Source organism: Coregonus clupeaformis, chromosome 23 (assembly GCF_020615455.1).
Source record: "Coregonus clupeaformis isolate EN_2021a chromosome 23, ASM2061545v1, whole genome shotgun sequence".
Lineage (NCBI taxonomy): Eukaryota > Metazoa > Chordata > Actinopteri > Salmoniformes > Salmonidae > Coregonus > Coregonus clupeaformis.
This window is the reverse complement of record NC_059214.1, coordinates 32,144,110-32,169,548: the sequence shown is the minus strand read 5'-3', so window position 1 is coordinate 32,169,548 and position 25,439 is coordinate 32,144,110. Positions and strand designations below refer to the sequence as shown.

General features: G+C 43.9%; 1 protein-coding gene across 3 annotated transcripts; it reads left to right on the top strand.

The window, feature by feature from the left end:
- The first annotated feature begins 6,509 nt into the window (after positions 1-6,509).
- On the top strand, positions 6,510-24,586 carry LOC123481745 (nectin-3-like). Of its 3 annotated transcripts, none has more exons than XM_045206641.1 (10): positions 6,516-6,748; positions 7,050-7,122; positions 8,149-8,496; positions 14,953-15,258; positions 16,201-16,303; positions 17,019-17,173; positions 17,754-17,856; positions 17,971-18,013; positions 18,114-18,191; positions 23,288-24,586. In XM_045206641.1, the coding sequence occupies exons 2-9, from the start codon at positions 7,068-7,070 to the stop codon at positions 18,147-18,149; spliced, it is 1,149 nt and encodes a 382-aa protein (XP_045062576.1). In that variant the 5' UTR covers positions 6,516-6,748; positions 7,050-7,067; the 3' UTR covers positions 18,150-18,191; positions 23,288-24,586. The 3 variants fall into 3 exon arrangements, with proteins under 3 accessions (XP_045062577.1, XP_045062576.1, XP_045062575.1); XM_045206640.1 differs by lacking the exon at positions 23,288-24,586 and adding an exon at positions 18,304-18,588 and having other exon boundaries at positions 6,517-6,748; XM_045206642.1 differs by lacking the exons at positions 17,754-17,856; positions 17,971-18,013; positions 18,114-18,191; positions 23,288-24,586 and adding an exon at positions 17,542-17,582 and having other exon boundaries at positions 6,510-6,748.
- Positions 24,587-25,439: the final 853 nt, after the last annotated feature.

The window sequence follows — 25,439 nt, the reverse complement described above, 5'->3', positions numbered from 1 at the left end:
AAATGCACTCTAGCAAACTTCAGACGGGCCTGGACATGTACTGGCTTAAGCAGGGGGACACGTCTTGCACTGCAGGATTTGAGTCCCTGGCGGCATAGTGTGTTACTGATGGTAGGCTTTGTTACTTTGGTCCCAGCTCTCTGCAGGTCATTCACTAGGTCCCCCCGTGTTGTTCTGGGATTTTTGCTCACCGTTCTTGTGATCATTTTGACCCCACAGGGTGAGATCTTGCGTGGAGCCCCAGATCGAGGGGAGATTATCAGTGGTCTTGTATGTCTTCCATTTCCTAATAATTGCTCCCACAGTTGATTTCTTCAAACCAAGCTGCTTACCTATTGCAGATTCAGTCTTCCCAGCCTGGTGCAGGTCTACAATTTAGTTTCTGGTGTCCTTTGACAGCTCTTTGGTCTTGGCCATAGTGGAGTTTGGAGTGTGACTGTTTGAGGTTGTGGACAGGTGTATTTTATACTGATAACAAGTTCAAACAGGTGCCATTAATACAGGTAACGAGTGGAGGACAGAGGAGCCTCTTAAAGAAGAAGTTACAGGTCTGTGAGAGCCAGAAATCTTGCTTGTTTGTAGGTGACCAAATACTTATTTTCCACCATAATTTGCAAATAAATTCATAAAAAATCCTACAATGTGATTTTCTGGATTTTTTTCCTCAATTTGTCTGTCATAGTTGACGTGTACCTATGATGAAAATTACAGGCCTCTCTAATTTTTTTAAGTGGGAGAACTTGCACAATTGTTGGCTGACTAAATACTTTTTTTCCCCACTGTATCTATAAAGCCAGCATGGGAGAGAAAGTCAAGAGAAACATACTGATAAATGGATAGGAGGATAGGGTTTATGGATACAGTAGGCCTTGGGTATGATGATGTGTTTGTGTGTTGAACCTCAGTGCTATTGAATAACAGAGGGCAGACAGAAAGTCAGTTTGTCCTGAATGAATGAGTACATTTATTCTACAGCATGTGGGCTGTATTCATCACTCATCATCATTCATTTAGGGTTTTCTTTCTCACTGGTCAATTTTTTTCAGTTATTTCTGGTGTGTTTGGAACAACAAGATCACATGAGCATCAGAAGGCCACTCAGCCCACAAGGCCAGCTTTATTTTTAGGCAGCCATCACTGAGAGGCCAGAGAAAGGGGACATGCAGCATGTACTGTTATTAGCCTGCTAATGTTTGATCATCCACTTCACGGTGTCCCTCACATGACTCTGTTCCCTAGAGATTGGAGGTTTCCCCCTGGGATGTGTAACCAGTGACAGAGGGGTGATACAGAGAGATTTATGAAAAACCAAACGAAAAACAATAAAAATAACTAATACAAAAAGAGATAGAGTCTCCTATTAGTGGTTTCTTTGCAGCAATTCGACCATGAAGGCCTGATTCACACAGTCCGTTCTGAACAGTTGGTGTTGAGATGTGTCTGTTACTTGAACTCTGTGAAGCATTTATTTGGGCTGCAATTTCTGAGGCTGGTAACTCTAATGAACTTATCCTCTGCAACAGAGGTAACTCTGGGTCGTCCATTCCTGTGGCGGTCCTCATGAGAGCCAGTTTCATCATAGCGCTTGATGGTTTTTGCAACTGCACTTGAAGAAACTTTCTTGACATCTTCCGTATTGACTGACCTTCATCTCTTAAAGTAATGAAGGACTATTGTTTCCTTTTGCTTATTTAGCTGTTCTTGCCATAATATGGATTTGGTATTTTACCAAATAGGGCTATCTTCTGTATACACCCCCTACCTTGTCACAAAACAACTGATTAGCTCAAACACATTAAGACAGAAATAAATTCCACAAATTAACTTTTATGAAGGCAACAATGTTAATTGAAATGCGTTCCAGGTGACCATTTCATGAAGCTGGTTGAGAGAATGCCTAGAGTGTGCAAAGCTGTCATCAAGGCAAAGGGTAGCTATTTGAAGAATCTCAAATACAAAATAAATGTTATTTGTTTAATACTTTTTTGGTTACTAAATGATTCCATATGTGTTATTTCATGGTTTTGATGTATTCACTATTATTCTACAATGTAGAAAAGAGTAAAAATAAAGAAAAACACTTGAATGTGTAGGTGTGTCCAAACTTTTGACTGGAAGTGTAGATCTAGTTCCTTACACCCAACTACAAGGCCTTCTTATTGCTTTATATCTATTTCAGGGCCTGGACACACATCAACTGGGTGGATACATTATTTGAATGTTCTTCTGAATAGAAAAATATGGCAGGGACGCCACAGTTATCTAGAAACAACGTGTGACTTTCTGAGATATATTGCATTTGATCCATAGATAAAAACCATTACACAGTGAAAGGTAATTACATGTAAAAGCTCTTCCCTGAGTGCTGTTTCCTTGGCATTTGTGGGGAAGCTTAAATGTTTCAGTGATCCTGAAAGCTATAGCGGTAGGGTTTTGGCCCCAGGCAGGTTCAACCATGCCGGGCAGGTTGCAGGTGAAAAGCCAGACTAAACACAGCACCTGGCCCTCCAGGTTGGGGGTTGGGTGTGATGCTAACAACCCCACCCCTTAAAAACACACATTGTTACAGAAACTGCAACAACTTTGAAAACTACGACAACAAGGGACCCAAAAGGAAACTCCAACCAATCCATTGACACTATGATGGCTTCAGATGAAAGGCCTACCCGGGAAATCAGGAGCTCGATGAGGAGTTTTCCAGGGACCAAAACTACAGTCCGTCTTGGAGCATGGAACGTCCCCACCATGTTTGAAACTTCAAACGCAGCTCAAGTTATCAGAGAGATGGACAGGTACAATGTGGACATCCTGTGTAAGCGTACACAAGTGGACTGGTTCTGGACGCAAGGTGACAAGCGATGGCTCAACAATACTCTATTCAGGAAAGGATGATTCCCACTCTAGTGATGTAGCCCTCATTATCAGTAGAACAGCTGCCAAATCACTATTGGAATGGGAACCCATCATTGAGCAAGATTTGACTCCATGTGCTGCAAGTTCACCATCCTGCAATGCTATGCCCCTACCAACGAGGAAGAGGAGGCGGACAAGGATGACTGGTAGGAGCAGCTACAACAAGCAGTATCCAAGGTCCCACAACACGATGTGATCATGATAACGGGAGGTTTGAATGCCAAGGTTGGAGCCGATAACTCAGACTGTGAACAGGATATGTGGAAACACAGCTGTGGTACCATCAATAACAACGGTTAAAGGCTTGTCGACTTTTGCATCAATAACAGCTGTGTGCTTGGTGGCACACGCATCCCTCACAAAGACATCCATAAGATAACATGGAGATCCCCAGACGGTCACACCATCAACCAAATCAACCACATCATTATCAAAAATAAATGGCAAAGGTCTCTGCAGTATGTCAAGGTCCACCGTGGGACAACAGTGACCACTACCTGCTAATAGCCCAGGTGAGGCTGAAGCTGCGAGCCACACACACCATACAGCAAGGGCAGAAAGTCTTTGACATCAACAAGCTCACATCTCCTGATATAAAGAAAGCTTTTAGCATCAAGCTAGGAAATCGCTTCAGTCCATTAGCCAATGCAGAGGAAGAAGACCAGGGCACAGTTGAAACCATGTGGAGTAACATCAAGAATGCACACACAGAAACACCAAAGAAAGTTATTGTCTTTAGAAAGAAGAAGGGTAAGAAGTGGTTAACACATGATACATTGAAGAAAATAGATGAGAGAAGGCTGGCCATAGATAAACTACTGAGCGCAAAATCACCCAGGCTGATAGCACAACAACTATAGACTTCAGTGGCAGAAGATTGTTGCAGTCCCACCGGGACGAAGAGGACTAAGTAAGTAAGTACATGTAAAAGCTCATGCAATTTGTAATTTCAGTACAATTATATTGACCTACCATTTTTACTGCCAGGGTTCTGTCTCTAAGCCTCGCAATTACCAGAAAGATTACCGCTGCGCATCGTAACAGAATGTAACCTCGCGAGACTTCCGGATGGTTGTAGGAGGTTAGTTACCTGTGCAATATACAGTCTGCAAAGAGCAGGGAAAACCAACAGGGAGAGAAGAATGTTATTTCAGAACAGTCTTTAAGTATTCTTGAGTATATCTAATCTTAGGTGAGCTTTTGTATTTTCGAAGCATCAACACATCACAAAAAACGGTATCTCCTGCTGAGTTTAGGTAATGTGAATGAAGTTGTAGACTCAACGAGAAATCGAGGTTGTGTGTGTAAAGAGTAAGCCATTAACTTTGCAGTCTCTGAACAAGGTCACCACAGTGATGCTGACCACTGCAACAGTTCCCACAACTACACACAATCAGGGCCGGATTAAGAAATCATAGGCCTGGTGTTCCCAATCAAGTCAGGACTGGCAGCCATTGCAAGTGTACCCATGAGTTTAATAGTCAAATTGCCAGGGTAAGAGGTTTCAAAACCTGTTGTTGTGAGCCTCTTACAGAATCGTGGAGTTGGTACTACCTGGCAGTGGGCTCTGCATCCTCACATAAAACATGATAGCCCTGGCCTGTTTCTGCATGATTATAGCCTTTTGGTTGTAAGCTGTATGATGAGATGATTACTATAACAGCCAGTCTGGTTATACATGGCAACTTTATTGATTTATTGGGACAATGCTTGACATTTTTTTCCTCATGCTGGCACTGCAGACGGCTATATCGGTCTGCTAATACAGGATTATTAAAGGCCCACTGCACTAATTTTGTGAATAAATATATATTTAAAAATACACTGGTTGTCCCTGCCTCCCGGCTAAAGCGACACGGTGTATTGGCTAGCTTGATAGTTAGCGACACCGTGTCCTTAGGACTAGCTGGCTAAGCTACTGTAGGACAAAGTGTGCTTCACTTCCGCCTGCTGAACATCTGCCCTCACCATCGTTAACAGAACTGCAGGAAAACAGTGCCTGACAAGCAGGGGCAAAGAAGACTGTCTACAGGCATATGGCTAGTTTGCTACCATTGTCGCCCCCGCCCCTTCTTCTGTGGGGTTTATCGCCAGATGGCATCCAACGTTATAACGCCACCTACTGTACTGGAGCGCGCCCACCTCACTCCTGTCCAAACTTCTAAATGTACCAATAGAAGTATAAAGAGAGGTTCCTGCATATGCACGTGCCATATTCAACCAGATAGCAAGTCCGACATTACAGAGTTTCCTAGTTCAGAGCATTTCGTATTATTCTATATGTAAATGCGAGACACTCCATTTAGTATGATATGTTACGTTTCGTATGGTATGCATTCATTTGTGGATGTTGATCACTCATTCTGTATGCTACACTACATGACAAAAAGTATGTGGACATCTGCTTGTCGAATATCTCATTCCAAAATCATGGGCATTAATATGGAGTTGGTACCACTTTGCTGATATAACAGCCTCCATTCTTCTGGGAAGGCTATCTGCTAGATGTTGGAACATTGCTGCGGGGACTTTCTTCCATTCAGCCACAAGAGCATTAGTGAGGTCGGGCACTGATGTTGGGCGATTAGGCCTGGCTCGCAGTTGGCGTTCCAATTCATCCCAAAGGAGTTCGATGGGGTTGAGGTCAGGGCTATCTGCAGGCCAGTCAAGTTCTTCCAAACCGATCATAACAAACCATTTCAGTATGGACCTCGCTTTGTGGATGGAGCATTGTCATGCTGAAACAGGAAAGGGCCTTCCCTAAACTGTTGCCACAAAGTTGGATGCACAGAATCGTCTAGAATGTCATTGTATGCTGTAGAGTTAAGATTTCCCTTGAGTGGAACTAAGGGGCCTAGCCCGAACAATGAAAAACAGCCCCAGACCATTATACCTCCTTTCCACTGCTCCAGAGTCCAATTGTGGCGAGCTTTACACCGCACCAGCCGACACTTGGCATTGTGCATGGTGATCTTAGGCTTGTGTGTGGCTGCTCGGCCATGGACACCCATTTCACAAAGCTCCCGACAAACATTTATTGTGCTGACGTTGCGTCCAGAGGTAGTTTGGAACTCGATGGTGAGTGTTGCAACCGAGGACAGACGATTTTCAGCACTCAGTGGTTCCGTTCTGTGAGCTTGTGTGGCCTACCACTTCACAGTTGAGCCGTTGTTGCTCCTAGATGTTTCCACTTCACAATAACAGCACTTACAGATGACCGCGGCAGCTCTAGCAGGGCAGAAATTTGACAAACTGAATTGTTGCAAAGGTGGCATCCTATGACAGTGCCACGTTGAAAGTCACTGAGATCTTCAGTAAGGCCATTCTAGTGCAAATGTTTGTCTATGGAGATTGCATGGCTGTGTGCTCGATTTTATACACCTGTCAGCAATGGGTGTGGTTGAAACAGCCAAATACATTAATTTGAAGGTGTGTCCACATACATTTGTATTTATAGTGTATCATCAGAGAGAGTGGTCCCAAGTCATACAGAATCTGGCCTGTTGTTGTATTTAACTTTGTTTTTCTTAAAGAAAATAAATATATTTTTTAAAACATTTGTTTGTAATAAGGCCTATGGGTATGTTTCAGAACCAGTAAATGGTGATATGGGCTTTCAAAGAGGTAGCACACAGCCTATGAAACGGCAGGAGTCTGTGAGTGGGGTGGAGATTAGACAGTCTCGTCCATAATCCACCCAATTGTGCAATAGCTGCTGTGGCTTACTGAAAAACGTTTTCCCTACAGGTGCAGCAGGACGTTTGTCTGTCAGCACAAACAGCAAAAAACAAATGTCTCTACGCTAGTTCAGCAGAGGAACTAACATTCATCAAAGGTTAGTGGCCTATTACATTTACATATTCATCTGTTTTATTCCATTATTACTGACCAATGTAGGACTGTTTGTTTATTTTTGCAATAAGGTGTAGGCTACTTTGCAAGATGTGCATTACTCCATCAAAGACTGATGATTGCTGACCATTGCTCAAATAAATTGCATTGCATTCAACATTATTTAACATTTGAGATAGCCTACATAACTGTTTTGCATAAACAAAGAATAGGACCTCATTATTACAAACGGCAATCTCAAAATGTAATACAATTCCATAATTACATTTCCCCTGTGACCCTAGCAATGAGAGGAGCAAAGCATGTTACGGAAGCTGTGCTGTGTGATTCTACTCATCATCCAGAGGGATACAGAAAGTAGGTTTTCAATTGATTTAATCAAATGTCATATTATTGCGCTCATGTTTTTGTCACTTTTTTCTTATTAACACTAGGCAGAAAATAACACCCACCAAACACACAATCCCACCATTCAATTGTAGTCATTTTCCTTTTAGGGTACAATAAGGCACACACATCAGCTCAGTATGTTTACTATGTTTTTAACTCAGTATGTTTACTATGTTTTTAACTCAGTATGTTTACTATGTTTTTAAATCAGTATATTTACTATGTTTTTAACTCAGTATGTTTACTATGTTTTTAACTCAGTATGTTTACTATGTTTTTAACTCAGTATGTTTACTATGTTTTTAACTCAGTATGTTTACTATGTTTTTAACTCAGTATGTTTACTATGTTTTTAACTCAGTATGTTTACTATGTGTTTAACTCAGTATGTTTACTATGTTTTTAACTCAGTATGTTTACTATGTTTTTAACTCAGTATGTTTACTATGTTTTTAACTCAGTATGTTTACTATGTTTTTAACTCAGTACGTTTACTATGTTTTTAACTCAGTATGTTTACTATGTTTTTAAATCAGTATATTTACTATGTTTTTAACTCAGTATGTTTACTATGTTTTTAACTCAGTAGTTTTGAGATATGCTGAGCATGCCCAAGTATCTGGGAATGTATTGAATATCTTACTCTTGAGTAAGTGTAATAATAATGTCAGGGCTTTTGGCTTATTATTCTAATAACATATTCATTAAGTAGTTTCAGACTAGACTGGACCCAGATCAGTATGTGCTTTAGCCATCTCCTCTTACTATGGCTGCCCAAATGTGCATTGTGTCAAATATTGAGCAATTGGCACATTAGTTATTGCAATAACCACAATTCAATATCAATAGGATATCATAGTTCACAAGCACAGCTAAATACAAATCATGGTCTTATCGGTGTGTTTAGGTAACTTCTCTGTTTATTAGAGTTCATAAGCATCTATTCTACAGGTATCTTTTGGACAGTGTTTTTGCCTTATGTTTTCTCTTCAGGTATACGGGTGATTGGTGGATGTAGGACTGTGGTACAGGGGGAGGATGTGGACTTATCCTGCAGACTGATAGAGACAACCGAGGACCTCGAACAGATAACATGGCAGAAAAGTACTTTGGAAGAAACACAGAACCATAATTTTCTGCTGATTAATCCCAATGGGGTTACGAACTTTATTGCACCAAATGGATTGAAAGGTAGAGTCCAGTTTATTGGGAACCCATCAGAAAACCTTGGATCTATTCGAATAACAGCTGTCAGACTGTTGGATGAAGGCACCTTCACATGTATCTTCACTATTTTCCCCAGTGGAGCATACAATATAGAGATTCCTCTGACTGTGCTTGGTAAGAACTCTTCCTTCACTCTTTGTATCACTGTTTCTACTTTTGACAGTGTAGAAAGACTGCATGTGATAATCAATGCTAGAAAGCTAAATAGTTGGAAGGTTCATTATTTAAGCAAGAGCAGAGCCCTCATCTACAGGTTTTGCTTTGCCAAGGAAAATCCATATTCTCTACACTTAGAAAAAAGGGTGCCAAAGGGGTTCTTTCCAAAGGGATACGATTCGACCTATAACCTTTTCTTATCCTAAGATCTGTTTTTGGAAGAAATAGTTATTTGCTTTATTGTAATTTTTTTCTTACTTTTAAATAGTGCATGAGCATTAGTGTTTATCTAATTGTTTAAACTTTAACATCAGGAGTTCCAGTAATCTGATAAATGTTTAAATATGTTTAAAACTGTACCTACAGTATATGGGAATATTTGTGCATATGATTTGTGCAATGATTCCCTTAATCATTTTACAAATACAATACTGACATAAATGATATTTTGTAATTGTATTGAGCAGGGAGTGAGAGAATAGATTGAAGTATGAGTGAACCAGCAGTGTAGATTTTTCAGTGTAACATTTCTAGTGTTGATTCAGGAGTTGGTGTTAATAACGAGAATTGAGTGTGATTGTGTAATTTATTCTGAGTAGAGCATGGATGGGCAACTTTGATGGGGTTGGGGGTAGGGTTGTGGCAGTACAAACCTTAGAATGTCTTAGAAATAAAAAAATGGGCACTTAACCCTAATTTGCTCCAGCGGTGCTGTACTACTATGGCTGACCCTGTAAAACAACGCATTTCTGTCAAGGGGTGCTGAAGGTGGGTGTGGTGCAGGAATCAAGCGCAGGACGCAGAAGCTAAGTCCAAAAGACTTTAGTGAAATGTTCACGTAGTAAACGAGTACAATAAGCCCGGAGGCGAAATACAGGCGCACACAGGCGTCAAACAAACGGCGCACTAACATGTGCGAAAACCTCTCCAAAACAACGGAGGGAAGTACGTAGCTCAAACACCAAAACAGAAGAGCAATCACACACAACACCAAACACACACAACGAGAACTAAATAGGACACTAACGAGGACTAACTAGACACAGGTGTACAACATCAAGACAAAACCAAACGAACATGAAACATAGATCGGTGGCAGCTAGTACTCCGGGGAGGACGACCGCCGAAACCTGCCCGAACCAGGAGGAGGAGCAGCCTCGGCCGAAACCGTGACAGTACCCCCCCCTTGACGCGCGGCTCCAGCCTTGCGCCGACCCCGGCCTTGGGGACGACCAGGAGGACGCGGAGCAGGGCGCGCGGGATGGTCCCGGTGGAACTCCGACAGGAGAGCTGGGTCTAGGATGTCCCTCCGCGGCACCCAGCACCGCTCCTCCGGGCCGTACCCCTCCCACTCCACGAGATACTGGAGACGCCCCATCCGGCGTCTTGAGTCCAAGATGGACCGAACGGTGTACGCCGGAGCCCCCTCGATGTCCAGTGGGGGCGGAGGAGTCTCTCCTATCACACCTTCCTGGAGTGGACCAGCTACCACCGGCCTGAGAAGAGACACATGGAACGAGGGGTTAAAATTCTTATACTCAACAGGCAGATGTAACCTATAACACACCTCGTTCAATCTTCTCAGGACTTTAAAAGGCCCCACAAACCGCCGACCCATCTTCCGGCAGGGCAGGCGGAGGGGTAGGTTTCTGGTAGAGAGCCAGACTGGATCTCCGTGTGTGTACACCGGCCCCTCACTGTGGTGGAGATCGGCTCGCCTTGTGACGACGGATGGCCCGCTGCAGATGGACGTGGGCAGCGTTCCACGTCTCCTCCGAGCGCCTCATCCAATCATCCACCACAGGGGCCTCGATCTGGCTCTGCTGCCAAGGTGCCAGAACCGGCTGGTAACCTAACACACATTGGAAGGGGGTTAGGTTGGTAGAGGAGTGGCGGAGAGAGTTCTGGGCCATCTCGGCCCAGGGAATGTACCGAGCCCACTCCTCAGGCCTGTCCTGGCAATACGACCTCAGAAACCTACCCACATCCTGGTTGACACGTTCTACCTGCCCGTTACTCTCCGGGTGGTACCCTGAGGTAAGGCTAACCGAGACCCCCAAACGCTCCATGAACGCTCTCCATACTCGGGAGGTAAACTGGGGGCCTCGATCAGACACTATATCCTCGGGTACCCCGTAATGCCGGAAGACGTGGGTAAATATGGCCTCTGCGGTTTGTAGGGCAGAAGGCAGACCCGACATAGGGAGAAGACGACAGGCCTTAGAGTACCGGTCCACAACGACCAGGATGGTGGTATTCCCCTGAGAGAGGGGAATGTCTGTCACAAAATCCACGAGAGGTGGGACCATGGTCGTTGTGGAACGGGCAGGGGTTGTAACTTACCCCTGGGCAGGTGTCTGGGCGCCTTACACTGGGCGCACACCACACCGAGCAGGAGGAGACATAAAACCTCACATCCCTGGCTAACGTGGGCCACCAGTATTTAGTGCTAAGACAATGCACTGTCCGGCCAATACCCGGATGTCCAGAGGAGGGTGACGTGTGAGCCCAGTAAATGAGTCGATCCCGAATCTCGAGCGGAACGTACTTCCGACCCTCAGGACACTGTGGAGGGCTGGGGTCGGTACGCAGCGCTCGCTCGATTTCGGCATCGACCTCCCACACCACCGGTGCCACAAGACAAGACTCCGGTAATATGGGAGTAGGCTCAACGGACCTCTCCTCCGTGTCATACCGCCGGGACAGCGCATCTGCCTTACCATTCTGGGACCCAGGGATGTACGTGATTTTAAATGCGAACCTGGTGAGAAACAAATTCCATCGAGCCTGGCGAGGATTCAGTCTCCTCGCTGCCCAGATGTACTCCAGGTTCCGATGGTCAGTCAAAATGAGGAAAGGGTGTTGAGCCCCCTCAAGCCAATGCCTCCACACCTTAAGGGCCTGAACTAAAGCTAACAGCTCCCTGTCCCCCACGTCATAATTACGCTCCGTCGGGCTGAGCTTTTTTGAGTAAAAAGCACAGGGGCGGAGTATAGGTGGCGTGCCGGACCGTTGAGATAGTACGGCCCCTATACCGGCCTCAGACGCGTCCACCTCGACCTGAAAGGGTAATGCGGGATCCGGATGCGCCAGCACCGGAGCCGACGTAAACAGGTCCTTCATTCTCCTAAAGGCCCTGTCCGCATCAGCTGACCACTGCAGGCGCACCGGACCCCCTTTCAGAAGGGACGTGATGGGAGCTGCCACCTGTCCAAAACCCCGGATAAACCTCCAGTAGTAATTCGCAAAGCCCAAAAACTGCTGCACCTCTTTGACAGTGGTTGGGGTTTGCCAATTACGCACAGCGGACACACGATCCACCCCCATTCTCACCCCTGACGCGGACAACCGATAACCCAAAAAGGAGACCGACTCCTGGAAAAACAGACATTTCTCTGCCTTGACATATAGGTCGTGCTCCAACAGCCTCCTCAATACACGACGCACCAGGGTTATATGCTCGGCTCGGGTAGACGAGTACACCAGAATGTCATCAATGTACACGACCACCCCTTGCCCCTGCATATCCCAGAAAATGTCATCTACGAAGGATTGGAAGACTGATGGAGCATTCATCAACCCATATGGCATGACGAGATACTCGAAATGACCTGACGTGGTACTAAACGCTGTTTTCCATTCGTCGCCCTCCCTAATGCGCACCAAGTTATACGCGCTCCTGAGATCCAGTTTTGTGATAAACCGCGCTCCATGCAATGACTCCGTCATGGTCGCAATCAGAGGGAGTGGATAACTGTATTTCACAGTAATCTGATTGAGACCACGGTAATTGATGCACGGGCGCAACCTCCATCTTTTTTCTTCACAAAAAAGAAGCTCGAGGAGGCGGGAGAAGTGGAGGGCCGAATGTATCCCTGTCTCAAAGATTCGGCTATTCAAGTTTCCATAGCTTTTCTCTCCTCTTGAGACAAAGGATACATGTGGCTCCGTGGGAGCGCTGCTCCTGCCTGGAGATCAATCGCACAATCCCCCTGTCTATGAGGAGGCAACTGCGTCGCCCTAGCTTTACTAAACACGAGAGCTAAATCCCCATATTCAAGCGGAATGTGCAGTGCGGGCACTTGGTTTGGACTTTCCACCGAAGTCGCCCCTACGGAAACACCCAGACATCGCCCCTCACACTGAGCAGACCACCCATTGAGAGCCCTCTGTTGCCACGAAATAGCAGGGTTATGGGTGCTTAACCAGGGAATTCCCAGCACCACTGGGTACACAGGAGAGTCGATCAGATACAGCTGTATAGTCTCTTCATGACCCTCCTGCGCACACATCCTAAGTGGTGCTGTGACCTCCCTAATCAACCCCGACCCCAACGGGCGGCTATCTAAGGCATGAACGGGAAAAGGTTTGTCAACAGGTAGGAGAGGGATCCCTAAATCTAAACAAAACTTCCGATCAACAAAATTCCCAGCTGCGCCTGAATCTAGCGCCTTATGCTGGGAATGAGGTGCAACCTGTGGAAAACAAACAGGTATACAAAAGTGCGCAACAGAGAGCTCTGGGTAAGTGGGGCGTCTACTCACCTGGGAGGGCTCCCCAGTGCGTGGCCTGTTGTCTCCTCCCTCGGGAACCCTCCCCAGCACCTGGCCGCAGTGTGCCCTCCACGACCGCACTTGGTGCAGGAGACAGGCCCCCTCGGGCTCCTCCTCCTCCTTTCTCTAGCGCCAGCACCTCCGAGCTCCATAGGGCTCGGCTCGGAGGTGCCGGAGGGTGGAATGGACGGACCCCACTCGGGACGTCCACAGGTGGCCAGCAGGGTGTCCAGACGGATGGACATATCGACCAACTGGTCGAAGGTAAAATTGGTATCCCTGCATGCCAACTCACGTTGAACGTCCTCCCGTAGGCTACATCGAAAATGGTCGATGAGGGCCCGTTCATTCCACCCTGCGTCTGCCGCTAGAGTCCGGAACTCCAGCGCGAACGCCTGTGCGCTCCTCCTCCCCTGTCTCAGGTGGACTAGACGCTCCCCCGCCGCTTTGCCCTCAGGTGGATGGTCGAACACGGCCTTGAAGCGACGGGAGAACTCGGCGTAGGAGATGGTGGTGACGTCCATCTTCCTCCACTCGGCGTTGGCCCATTCCAACGCCTTGCCCGTGAGACAGGAGATGAGGGCGGAAACGCTCTCGTGTCCCGAGGGCACCGGGTGTACAGTGGCCAGGTAGAGCTCCACCTGCAGGAGGAACCCCTGACACCCGGCAGCTGTTCCGTCATACGCCCTCGGGAGCGAGAGCCAAATCCCCCTGGGTTCCGGACCTGGGACTGGTGGACCGGCCGATGGGGGTGGCAAGGTAGGTGGAGGTGTGGGTACCCCTCTGGACTCCCATCGGTGCAGGGTGTTGATGACGTCCTGTAGAGCGGTCCCCAGTTGTCGTATCTGGTCATCCTGGCCGCGGACATGCTCCTCCAGCGACTCAGGCGTGGCTGTTGCTCCTGCTGATTCCATTCAAATGGTGTGTGATTCTGTCAAGGGGTGCTGAAGGTGGGTGTGGTGTAGGAATCAAGCGCAGGACGCAGAAGCTAAGTCCAAAAGACTTTAGTGAAATGTTCACGTAGTAAACGAGTACAATAAGCCCGGAGGCGAAATACAGTCGCACACAGGCGTCAAACAAACGGCGCACTAACGTGCGAAAACCTCTCCAAAACAACGGAGGGAAGTACGTAGCTCAAACACCAAAACAGAAGAGCAATCACACACAACACCAAACACACACAACGAGAACTAAATAGGACACTAACGAGGACTAACTAGACACAGGTGTACAACATCAAGACAAAACCGTGACAATTTCACTGCAATTATCTTGTGTATGTGACAATAAAACATTTTAAATATATGTTATTATTTATAGAGGGTTCTAGGCAGAACCATTTACAGGGGAATCTATCAGGAACCCATAGAGATCATATTCTAATTCCTAATTCTATGGAAGAACCTTGCATAGAGGGTTTTAGGTTCTAGGTGGTGAGCCTCTCATCAGCGTGAGCTAAAACCTGTTAAAACCGGATTTGCCCAAACCTCCAATACAGTAAATGTGTAGCTACTAATGATGTATATTGCAATTGGCCAGATAGAATACATGGTAGGGTTTTTTGGTCATGTAACATGAGCATTTGGATAAGTTTCACATGACAGGCTGTGTGTGTTTTGGTTGTTTTTCACATATAGTTCCACATTTATAATTTCATTGTAGTTATTTAGCAGACGCACCTATCCAGAACGACTTACAGTTAGTGAGTGCATAAATTTTTATACTGGTCCCCCGTGGGAATCAAACCCACAACCCTGGCGTTGCAAGCGTCATGCTCTACCAACTGAGCTACATGGGAAACACAATAATGAGTGACTTGTTCATGTTTTCTGTTCTCTGTTTGTTTGTTTTCTGGTCATAGTTCCTCCAGTGGTGAGGGTGACAGTTGATGTTCCTCCTGTCATTGGGGAGAATGAGGTTGTCTTGGCAACCTGTGTGGCTGCTGGTGCCAAGCCACAGGCAGAAGTGAAGTGGATTTCAGGTACATTCGGCAGTTTGTTGAGGACAATGACAAACTCCACCCAGCACGCCAATGGAACTACCACAGTACTCAGCCACCTGCTCGGGGTGCCAACCAGAGCAGCCAATCAGCAGCAGGTCCAGTGTGTGGTCAACCAGTCTGCCCTGGCAACAGAAAGGAGCTACAACTACACCATAAACATCCACTGTAAGTGTATTCTACTACTACTGTCCTACACTATAGACAAACACTGTAAATATATTCTACTACTACTGTCCTATACAATAGACATCCACTGTAAATATATTCTAATACTACTGTCCTACACTATAGACAGACATTGTAAATATATTCTACTACTACTGTACTACACTATAGACAGACACTGTAAATATATACTAAACTACCACTGTCCTACACTATAGACAGACACTGTAAGTATATACTCCACTACTACTGTCCTACACTATCGGTATCCACTTTAAATGTAAATTCCACTATCACTGTCACAGACCATAGACATCCACTGTAAGTATAGACTCTCACTGTCTTCACTGGCTATAGCCTAGTAGTCCCTCTAAACAGTCCCTGTCTGTCTATACACTCTTAGATAATAACGTGCTATCCTAGAACCAAATATGTTTTTTCGGCTGTCCCCATAGGAGAACCCTTTGAATAACACCTATTAGTTCCACCTTTTATTAACACCTATTAGTTCCACCCTTTGTAGCGCTTTTTGGTCAAGGGCGATGCAATTGCCATACCAGGCGGTGATGCACTCAGAAAATATGTTTTCGATGGTGCAGCTGTATAATTATTTGAGGATCTGAAGACACATTCTCTTCAGGGCTGTGTGGGTGAGTGTGGACCATGTTAAGTCCTTACTGATGTGGACACCAAATAACTTAAAGGTCTCGACCCGCTCCACAACAGCCCCGTCAATGTGGATGGAGGCGTGCTCTCCCCGCTTTCTCCCATAGTCCACGATCAGCACCTTGGTCTAATTGATGTTGAGGGAGATGTTGTCCTGGCTCCACACTGTTAAGTCACTGACTTCCTACCTGTAGGCTGGCTGGCTGACTCTCTCTCTCTCTCTCTCTCTCTCTCTCTCTCTCTCTCTCTCTCTCTCTCTCTCTCTCTCTCTCATAGATCCACCTCAGTCAGTGAACATCACCCTTAGTGAGGCCTCTAAAGCCACAGTCTTCCTATGTGTAGCAGATGGCAACCCACAACCCAACTACACCTGGAGCAGGTACTCACTCATATGTAAACTAGTTCAATCCAGTTTAAATCTAAATGTTAGCTAAACTTGTTAAGACGTGATATCTAAATTAGCTTGAAGCTTCAGTTTGTTCATGTCTAAAGGACAGTTTTTGAATTTTGCTGGCAGTCAAATCATGCATTTGTCTTTCACACACACACACACACACACACACACACACACACACACACACACACACACACACACATACACACACACGCGCGCACCCGCGCGCACACATGCGAACAAACACACACACACAAAGTATTGCGCATCTAACCATGTGGGGACATACAATTCAGTCACATTCAAGATCCTATCTTCCCTAACCCCTAACCCTAACCCTAAACCTAACATTAACCCGTACCCTTACCCTAACCCTAACCTTAACCAAAAAAAACTTAACCCTAACCCTAAACCTAACCCAAGCTCCTAACCCTAACACTAAAACTAACCCAATCTCCTAACCCTAACCCTAAACCTAATTCTAACCCTAACACTAATTCTAACCTTAACCCTAAACCCACTAGAAATAGCGTTTGACCTTGTGGGGACCAACACATGTATAGTTAAACACGTCACACACACACACACACACACACACACACACACACACACACACACACACACACACACACACACACACACACACACACAGATACACAGTCACACACTCAGCCCCTCTTCTCCTCTCTCTCTCTTCCAGAGTGGTCCAGCCATGGCCTGTGTCTTCAGTGAGAGCAGAGGGAGACATACTGCACCTCCTCAGTCTCAGCTCTGAGCTGAATGGTCTCTATGTCTGTGAGGCCTCCAACCCCTACGGACGAGCAACTGGCTCCCTCTATGTACACACATCCTCTGGTGAGAAGCACCTGAGAGACACACACACACACACACACACACACAATATTCATACTGGTTGCTTATACTGTTTAATAAGTTGCTTATAATTGTTATGCGATTGATTGATTGATTGATTGATTGATTGATTGATTGATTGGTTGGTTGATTGCTTGCTTGCTTGATTGAGTACTTTACTGAATACTTTATTGTCCTGTATGGAAATTTGTCTGGCAACAATACAGGCATTCCTGGCATACACATAAAACATATATATGAGGTTATGAGAAATGTGATGTAGCATGGATAACAAAGTTGAGCCAGATGCTCACTTATCTTTCACTGCATGTGTTAGTATCAGACTTATGTCCTCATTCCTCTTTCTACAGGAAGGTACTGTATAACAACTAACTAAGATGGTCATGATACACACTTATCTCTTACTGCATATGTACATGTCTTATTACTTAGTATTATCTCTTTGCTTTCTGCAGGAAAGTGTTTGCATCAGAGCCATGATGATTGTTAGGTCAACACAATTATATGTAATTGTAAATACAGACTGTTTCCTATATTAACTGTATCCCCTCTCTCCTCACAGAGACCTCTGCTGCCTGTTGGGTTCTACTCATTGTCATTCTATGTCTGATTGTTACTGCGGCTGCACTCGTATGGTACTGGAGGAAATACGGACAGTGTCCTTGGTAATATCAACTACTGTAATATTATGAACATCATTTTGCATTATGAAAACATTTCATTTTCACTTGATGATTGGCTCAAATTCATATTATATATTTTTCTGGACGATATCCAAGGAATTCAATCATGGCCAATCACCAGTTCCAGGCACCCCCACAGGTATGTGACTATGTTAAAGTCCACCATTGTTGCGTGATTACCCTATCACATCAGCCACTTTTTGCTATGTAATAATACTGTTATAATGTCTGATGACAAGGATGAGGAAGATGAACCTGGGACGTCTGGGTTCTAACACTCCAAACCAGGAAGGCAGATAAGGACGAAGTATCATGATGTAAGGAACACACATTATGACTTATTTTTTTATATTTTGAAATATTACAAAAAATATATTTTGTTGGAGCTATTGTCTATTCATGAGGTATATTTATTGTTCTATTTTAAAGAAATCACTGTACAGGCTGAGAGCAGATGCCAGAAGAATCTCAGACATGCAATGGGTGTGGGAAGATTTCCAGTCTGCACATTCTCCATTGTTCTAACCATTTGCAAAGAAGAGGCACATTCTCCAACCATCTAATGAACAAAGACCCTAGCAGTATTCACTGTGACATTAGAAACCTCGGCTCGGCCCCTCCTCCACCACAGCTTCTCTCGTGGACCGCCTTGTCATGGTGGAGGGGCTTTGTTTCTTCAGCGGGAACAACAACTCTCCTGTATGTACAGTGGGGGAAAAAAGTATTTAGTCAGCCACCAAATGTGCAAGTTCTCCCACTTAAAAAGACGAGAGAGGCCTGTAATTTTCATCATAGGTACACGTCAACTATGACAGACAAATTGAGGGAAAAAAATCCAGAAAATCACATTGTAGGATTTTTTATGAATTTATTTGCAAATTATGGTGGAAAATAAGTATTTGGTCAATAACAAACGTTTCTCAATACTTTGTTATATACCCTTTGTTGGCAATGACACAGGTCAAACGTTTTCTGTAAGTCTTCACAAGGTTTTCACACACTGTTGCTAGTATTTTGGCCCATTCCTCCATGCAGATCTCCTCTAGAGCAGTGATGTTTTGGGGCTGTCGCTGGGCAACACAGACTTTCAACTCCCTCCAAAGATTTTCTATGGGGTTGAGATCTGGAGACTGGCTAGGCCACTCCAGGACCTTGAAATGCTTCTTACGAAGCCACTCCTTTGTTGCCCGGGCGGTGTGTTTGGGACCATTGTCATGCTGAAAGACCCAGCCACGTTTCATCTTCAATGCCCTTGCTGATGGAAGGAGGTTTTCACTCAAAATCTCACGATTCATTCTTTCCTTTACACGGATCAGTCGTCCTGGTCCCTTTGCAGAAAATCAGCTCCAAAGCATGATGTTTCCACCCCCATGCTTCACAGTAGGTATGGTGTTCTTTGGATGCAACTCAGCATTCTTTGTCCTCCAAACACGACGAGTTGAGTTTTTACCAAAAAGTTTCATCTGACCATATGACATTCTCCCAATCCTCTTCTGGATCATCCAAATGCACTCTAGCAAACTTCAGACGGGCCTGGACATGTACTGGCTTAAGCAGGGGGACACGTCTGGCACTGCAGGATTTGAGTCCCTGGCGGCGTACTGTGTTACTGATGGTAGGCTTTGTTACTTTGGTCCCAGCTCTCAGCAGGTCATCCACTAGGTCCCCCCGTGTGGTTCTGGGATTTTTGCTCACCGTTCTTGTGATCATTTTGACCCCACGGGGTGAGATCTTGCGTGGAGTCCCAGATCGAGGGAGATTATCAGTGGTCTTGTATGTCTTCCATTTCCTAATAATTGCTCCCACAGTTGATTTCTTCAAACCAAGCTGCTTACCTATAGCAAATGCAGTCTTCCCAGCCTGGTGCAGGTCTACAATTTTGTTTCTGGTGTCCTTTGACAGCTCTTTGGTCTTGGCCATAGTGGACTTTGGAGTGTGACTGTTTGAGGTTGTGGACAGGTGTCTTTTATACTGATAACAAGTTCAAACAGGTGCCATTAATAGAGGTAACGAGTGGAGGACAGAGGAGCCTCTTAAAGAAGAAGTTACAGGTCTGTGAGAGCCAGAAATCTTGCTTGTTTGTAGGTGACCAAATACTTATTTTCCACCATAATTTGCAAATAAATTCATTAAAAATACTTCAATGTGATTTTCTGGATTTTTTTTTCTCAATTTGTCTGTCATAGTTGACGTGTACCTATGATGAAAATTACAGGCCTCTCTCATCTTTTTAAGTGGGAGAACTTGCACAATTGGTGGCTGACTAAATACTTTTTTCCCCCCACTGTAGGCTAGTGCTTTTACTGTTCATTAGGCCTACTCATCTTGTTGGCTGACGAAAAGTACATGTGGACAGTTCTTCCAATATCTTCAATATGCTCCTCGGAATTGGATAAGGATGCGCACAGTTGCGTCCCCGATGTGTCTGTCTTCACTTGTAGCCTGTGAGAAAGACCCGATTACGTGACGGGCGTTGGCTAATAAGAATTGAGCTATTTGAGAGAGCCATGTGAGTGAGAGGCGCTTCGGAGCACGCAGCATGCAGGGAGAAGGGAATTACAATTATTATTTTCAGCCTAAGGGCACAAAGGCCACTGGCTGCAAAAGGTATGGATTTTTTTAGGGGGCATTACGGCCACACAAAGGGGATGCCGCTGGGAAATTTGAAGCATTATCAAGTGCTTGTCAAAATGTCAATGAGAGACTGTTGAAGTGTGTACAGCCTGCACAAAAAACTAAGCAGAGCTCATGCCTTTCATGCGACTTTTAAAAAAATCTTCATTAGAGTCGCATCATGCAGTCTTAGAATGAATTAAAAATCATAACATATAGCCCAACGTTTGTATCACAATGAAATGTACATAGATAACTCTAAATTAAGCATATAGGAGGACCTGTTTCTTTGTTAACTGCTCAACACAGAATAGCAACATGTGCACACTCCCTCAAATTGTTTGGAGAAATTATCCTTTCTATTTTATTCAGATTTGTTCAATTTTATTCTTCATACTATAAAATACTATAAACATTGCCATGAAATTCTAAGCAAATCTTGTCTGCTAAATGAACTAGTGTAGCCCACAGCCATATGGCATAGCCAGATCAGGACCTAACATAAGGACAACTCAGAGTATGCTATTCTCTTCTTCTGTAATTGACTACATTTTCTACATATCATGTTTCTTTAGACCTGTCTAAAATAAATAATGTGTTTATTGTGAAGGTGTAGGCTATATTACATGGATTTATTTGACTTTTTAAAATGTAGATGTTCCAAAGGTCTGCATCAGTGTCTTGTAGGCTATGTGTATTAGCCAGGAGATGCTAAATGTGTTTATGTTAATTCACGGTCAATTACTGTCAATAACCGTGAGACCGGCAGTTATTTGCTTGACAATCACCGGCTGATGACTGCCACAGCCCTATCCACGCATTAACCCTATCCTTGATTAACCCTACGATATTTGTTGTTTTAGCCTAGCATTAGTGTAGCATTGCATTTTTTGTCCACCAGTAGTTACTGTAGGTAGTTAGAATGCAGGTATTTTCACTACATTAGTAGTTAGAATGCAGGTATTTTCACTACATTAGTAGTTACAATGCAGGTACTTTCACTACATTAGTAGTTACAATGCAGGTATTTTCACTACATTAGTAGTTACATTGCAGGTATTTTCACTACATTAGTAGTTATAATGCAGGTATTTTCACTACATTAGTAGTTACAATGCAGGTATTTTCCTACATTAGTAGTTACAATGCAGGTATTTTCACTACATTAGTAGTTACAATGCAGGTATTTTCACTACATTAGTAGTTACAATGCAGGTATATTCACTACATTAGTAGTTACAATGCAGGTACTTTCACTACATTAGTAGTTACAATGCAGGTATTTTCACTACATTAGTAGTTACATTGCAGGTATTTTCACTACATTAGTAGTTATAATGCAGGTATTTTCACTACATTAGTAGTTACAATGCAGGTATTTTCCTACATTAGTAGTTACAATGCAGGTATTTTCACTACATTAGTAGTTACAATGCAGGTATTTTCACTACATTAGTAGTTACAATGCAGGTCTAGTTACAATGTTAATCTTTTCACTAAATTAATAGTTAGAATGCAGGTTAGAAAGAGACTGTTATGTCATGCCATGTTCAACGTTTACTCAAGGCCTTGCTTTGGTTAGTGCACTGTGAAGTCCTTGTATTGACTAACCTGTGCCCCCACACAGGTTAGTACCCCCTGTACTGGTACCCCTTGTATATAGCATCGCTACTGTTATTTTACTGCTGCTCTTTAATTGTTTGTTATTTTATTTTTTACTTCACTTCTTTTTCTTAAAACTGCATTGTTGGTTAAGGGCTTGTAAGTAAGCATTTCACTGTAAGGTCTAAACCGGTTGTATTTGGCGCATGTGACAAATAAAATTAGATCTGTTTTGATATCAGCCTTGGAACTAGAAACACACAGGGACAAGCTGTTGCCTGTGGGTTCTTTGTGGCTGTGCTCTGTCTGCTTGATAGATGATATGGGAGTGGCTCTTATAGACCACATGGAGATTCAAGACAGATTCATTCCCTCCAGAACCATCAACTGTGTTAGCCTCAACTTCCTCCCAACACCATCTTCCAAAATACATGAAATCTTATCAAGTTAAAACATTCCTAAAGATTAACCTAGTATGCACACCTGCCTTTTTATCAACAAGAAGAGACAGGTGTGTGGGTTTAGGGGTGGTAGTGGTTGGTGTGTGTGTACAGTACTAGTCCGTACATTTCTTTGTGTTGGTGTTATTCACACATGCTGATTGGTTGGATGCTTATTAAACCTATACTATACTGAGTGGGGCATGCATTTCGTTCTTCAGTGAAATGAAAAATAATTCAATATCTGTGGTGACCAGGCACTGTAGTGAACAGTAGCTGTTAGACCACTCTAGGGGAAGGAAGTCAGGGAAAACCCCAGTTTTGTTGCAATCCCCAAACTTGCATCAGAGAACATCTGTTAGACGATTAGCAGTTGTTTCCTTCCTGAGAATATATTTTTTAACAACACTTTAGTTTCAGTGCTTTTGATCATACTGTAAACTGTTAAATATCATGCAAAAGTTTGAGTGTGTTATAGTGACCTATTATTATTGTATTGTCATTATTATTATTATTATTATTATTATTATTATTATTATTATTATTATTATTATTATTATTATTATATGTTATTATTATTATATATTATTATTATTATTATTATCATTATTGTTATTATTATTATTATTATTATTATTATTATTATTATTATTATTATTATTATTATTATTATTATTATTATTATATTTAAGTGTTGTGTGCAGTATGTAAAGAATTGCTAGATTTATACATTTTTTATTTAACCTTTATTTAACTAGGAAGACCCATTGAGGCCAGAAAAGGGAGACCTGGCCAAGAAGGATTAGCAGTAAATACAAAAAAAACACATTGAATTCAACAGTACAGTGCATATACAGCAACAACATGACTCCCTGACATGACTCTGTTCCCCGGAGATGGGGGGGGTTTCCCTTTGGGATGTGTAACCAGTGACAGAGGGGTGATACAGAGAGATTGATGAAAAACCAAACATAAAACAGTAAAAATAACTAACAAGAGAAAGAGATATCAGAGAACAGACATTGAAGCTCTCTTCTTTTCCTCAAAGAAGTCACTGTTTACCAGCCTCCGCCCTCTACACCAGATTCAGAACTGAATGCTAGTAACTATGCCTCCGGCCAGGTTCCCAACTTGAGAATTATGCTGTTACTCTGAGAACTGAACCCATGTAATCTAATATGGACTAGTGGCTGTGATGGAAAGTCCCGTGACGTCATCCCTTTGGTAACGGCAGAGATCAGTAGAGCATGGGAATGCCTCTAACTCATTCACATGGCTTTATGGCTGTGAAGCGTTCAGCTGTGTCCCTCTGCTCACTACTTTCTTAGTACACAAAGGAGAGAGAAGGCAAGAGCAGTTGTACTGCTGTGAATACTGTAAATAATGGTAACAGTTTATGTTTTATTGAATGGTGATCTATTTACCAAGTGCAGGAAATGTAGTTGTCCTTTACTCATGCTGTTATTGATAATAGACATGTTACTATGTAGATCTAGTTACTTACACCCAGCTACCAGGCCTTCTTATTGCTTTATGTCTATTTCATGGCCTGGACACACATCAACTGGGTGGATACATTATTTGAATAGTCTTCTGAATAGAAAAATAAAGCAGGGACACTGCTATCTAGAAACAACTGAGATATATTGCATTTGATCCATAAATAAAATCCCATGGGCTTGTTGTTTTTCAGTAAACAAGCCTTAGCTTTCCATCTTCCCTGGAAATCCTAGCCCACAACAGGCTCGACAGCCATTAACCCTGAGCACCACATTCTGCCTATATAGTACAGAGGTGTATCTGTTGCTCATGCTCTGGTACAAATGACGTCCATATATTTCCATCAACTCAGCACTGTTGTTATCAGGTGGTCAATGCCTGAAATAGAAGTGCTGTGCATTCTCTCACCCACACCTCCACCCCTCAGTCGCCCTCTCTGTTCTCCTCCTGTTTACTCTGCCTCCTTTTCTCTCAGTGTTGTGGGTCCATGTTGACAGTGTTGTTCAGCATCCGTTGCTAGACAGTTTTCATCAATCAACTCCTCTGTGCATTCCTGCTGCACCTAAAAAAACGACAAAAGTGAATGACATTATAGAGAGATGGAACATAAAGAGCAGACTGTGGAATTCCTTCAGGTCAACATTGGTTTTAGTTGGCCCCAGGCTATTGAAATGCCACTCCTGACCAACAAAGAACTGCAGACGCCTGTGCCAAACCATTACACAGTAAAAGGTAATTACATGTAAAAGCTCTTCCCTGAGTGCTGTTTCCTTGGCATTTGTGGGGAAGCTTGCATGTTTCAGTGATCCTGAAAGCTATACCGGTGGGGTTTTGGCCCCAGGCAGGTTCAACCATGCCGGGCTGGTTCCAGGTGAGAGGCCAGACTAAACACAGCACCAGGCCCTCCAGGTTGGGGGTTGTGTGTGGGGCTAACAACCCCAGCCCATAAAAACACACATTGTTAAAGAAACTGCAACAACTTTGAAAACTACAACAACAAGGGACCCAAAAGGAAACTTCAGCCAATCCATAGGCACTATAACGGCTTCAGATGAAAGGCCTACCCGGGAAATCATGAGCTCAATGAGGAGTTTTCTAGGCACAAAAACGACAGTCTGTCTTGGTGCATGGAACGTCCCCACCATGTTTAAAACTTCAAACGCAGCTCAAGTTATCAGAGAGATGGACAGGTACAACGTGGACATCCTGTGTGTAAGCAAAAGCAAGTGGACTGGTTCTGGACGCAAGGTGGCAAGTGATGGCTCAACAATACTCTATTCAGGAAAGGATGAGTCCCACTCTAGTGATGTAGCCCTCATTATCAGTAGAACAGCTGCCAAATCACTCTTGGAATGGGAACCCATCCTGCAATGCTATGCCCCCCACCAACAAGGCAGAGGAGCAGCTACA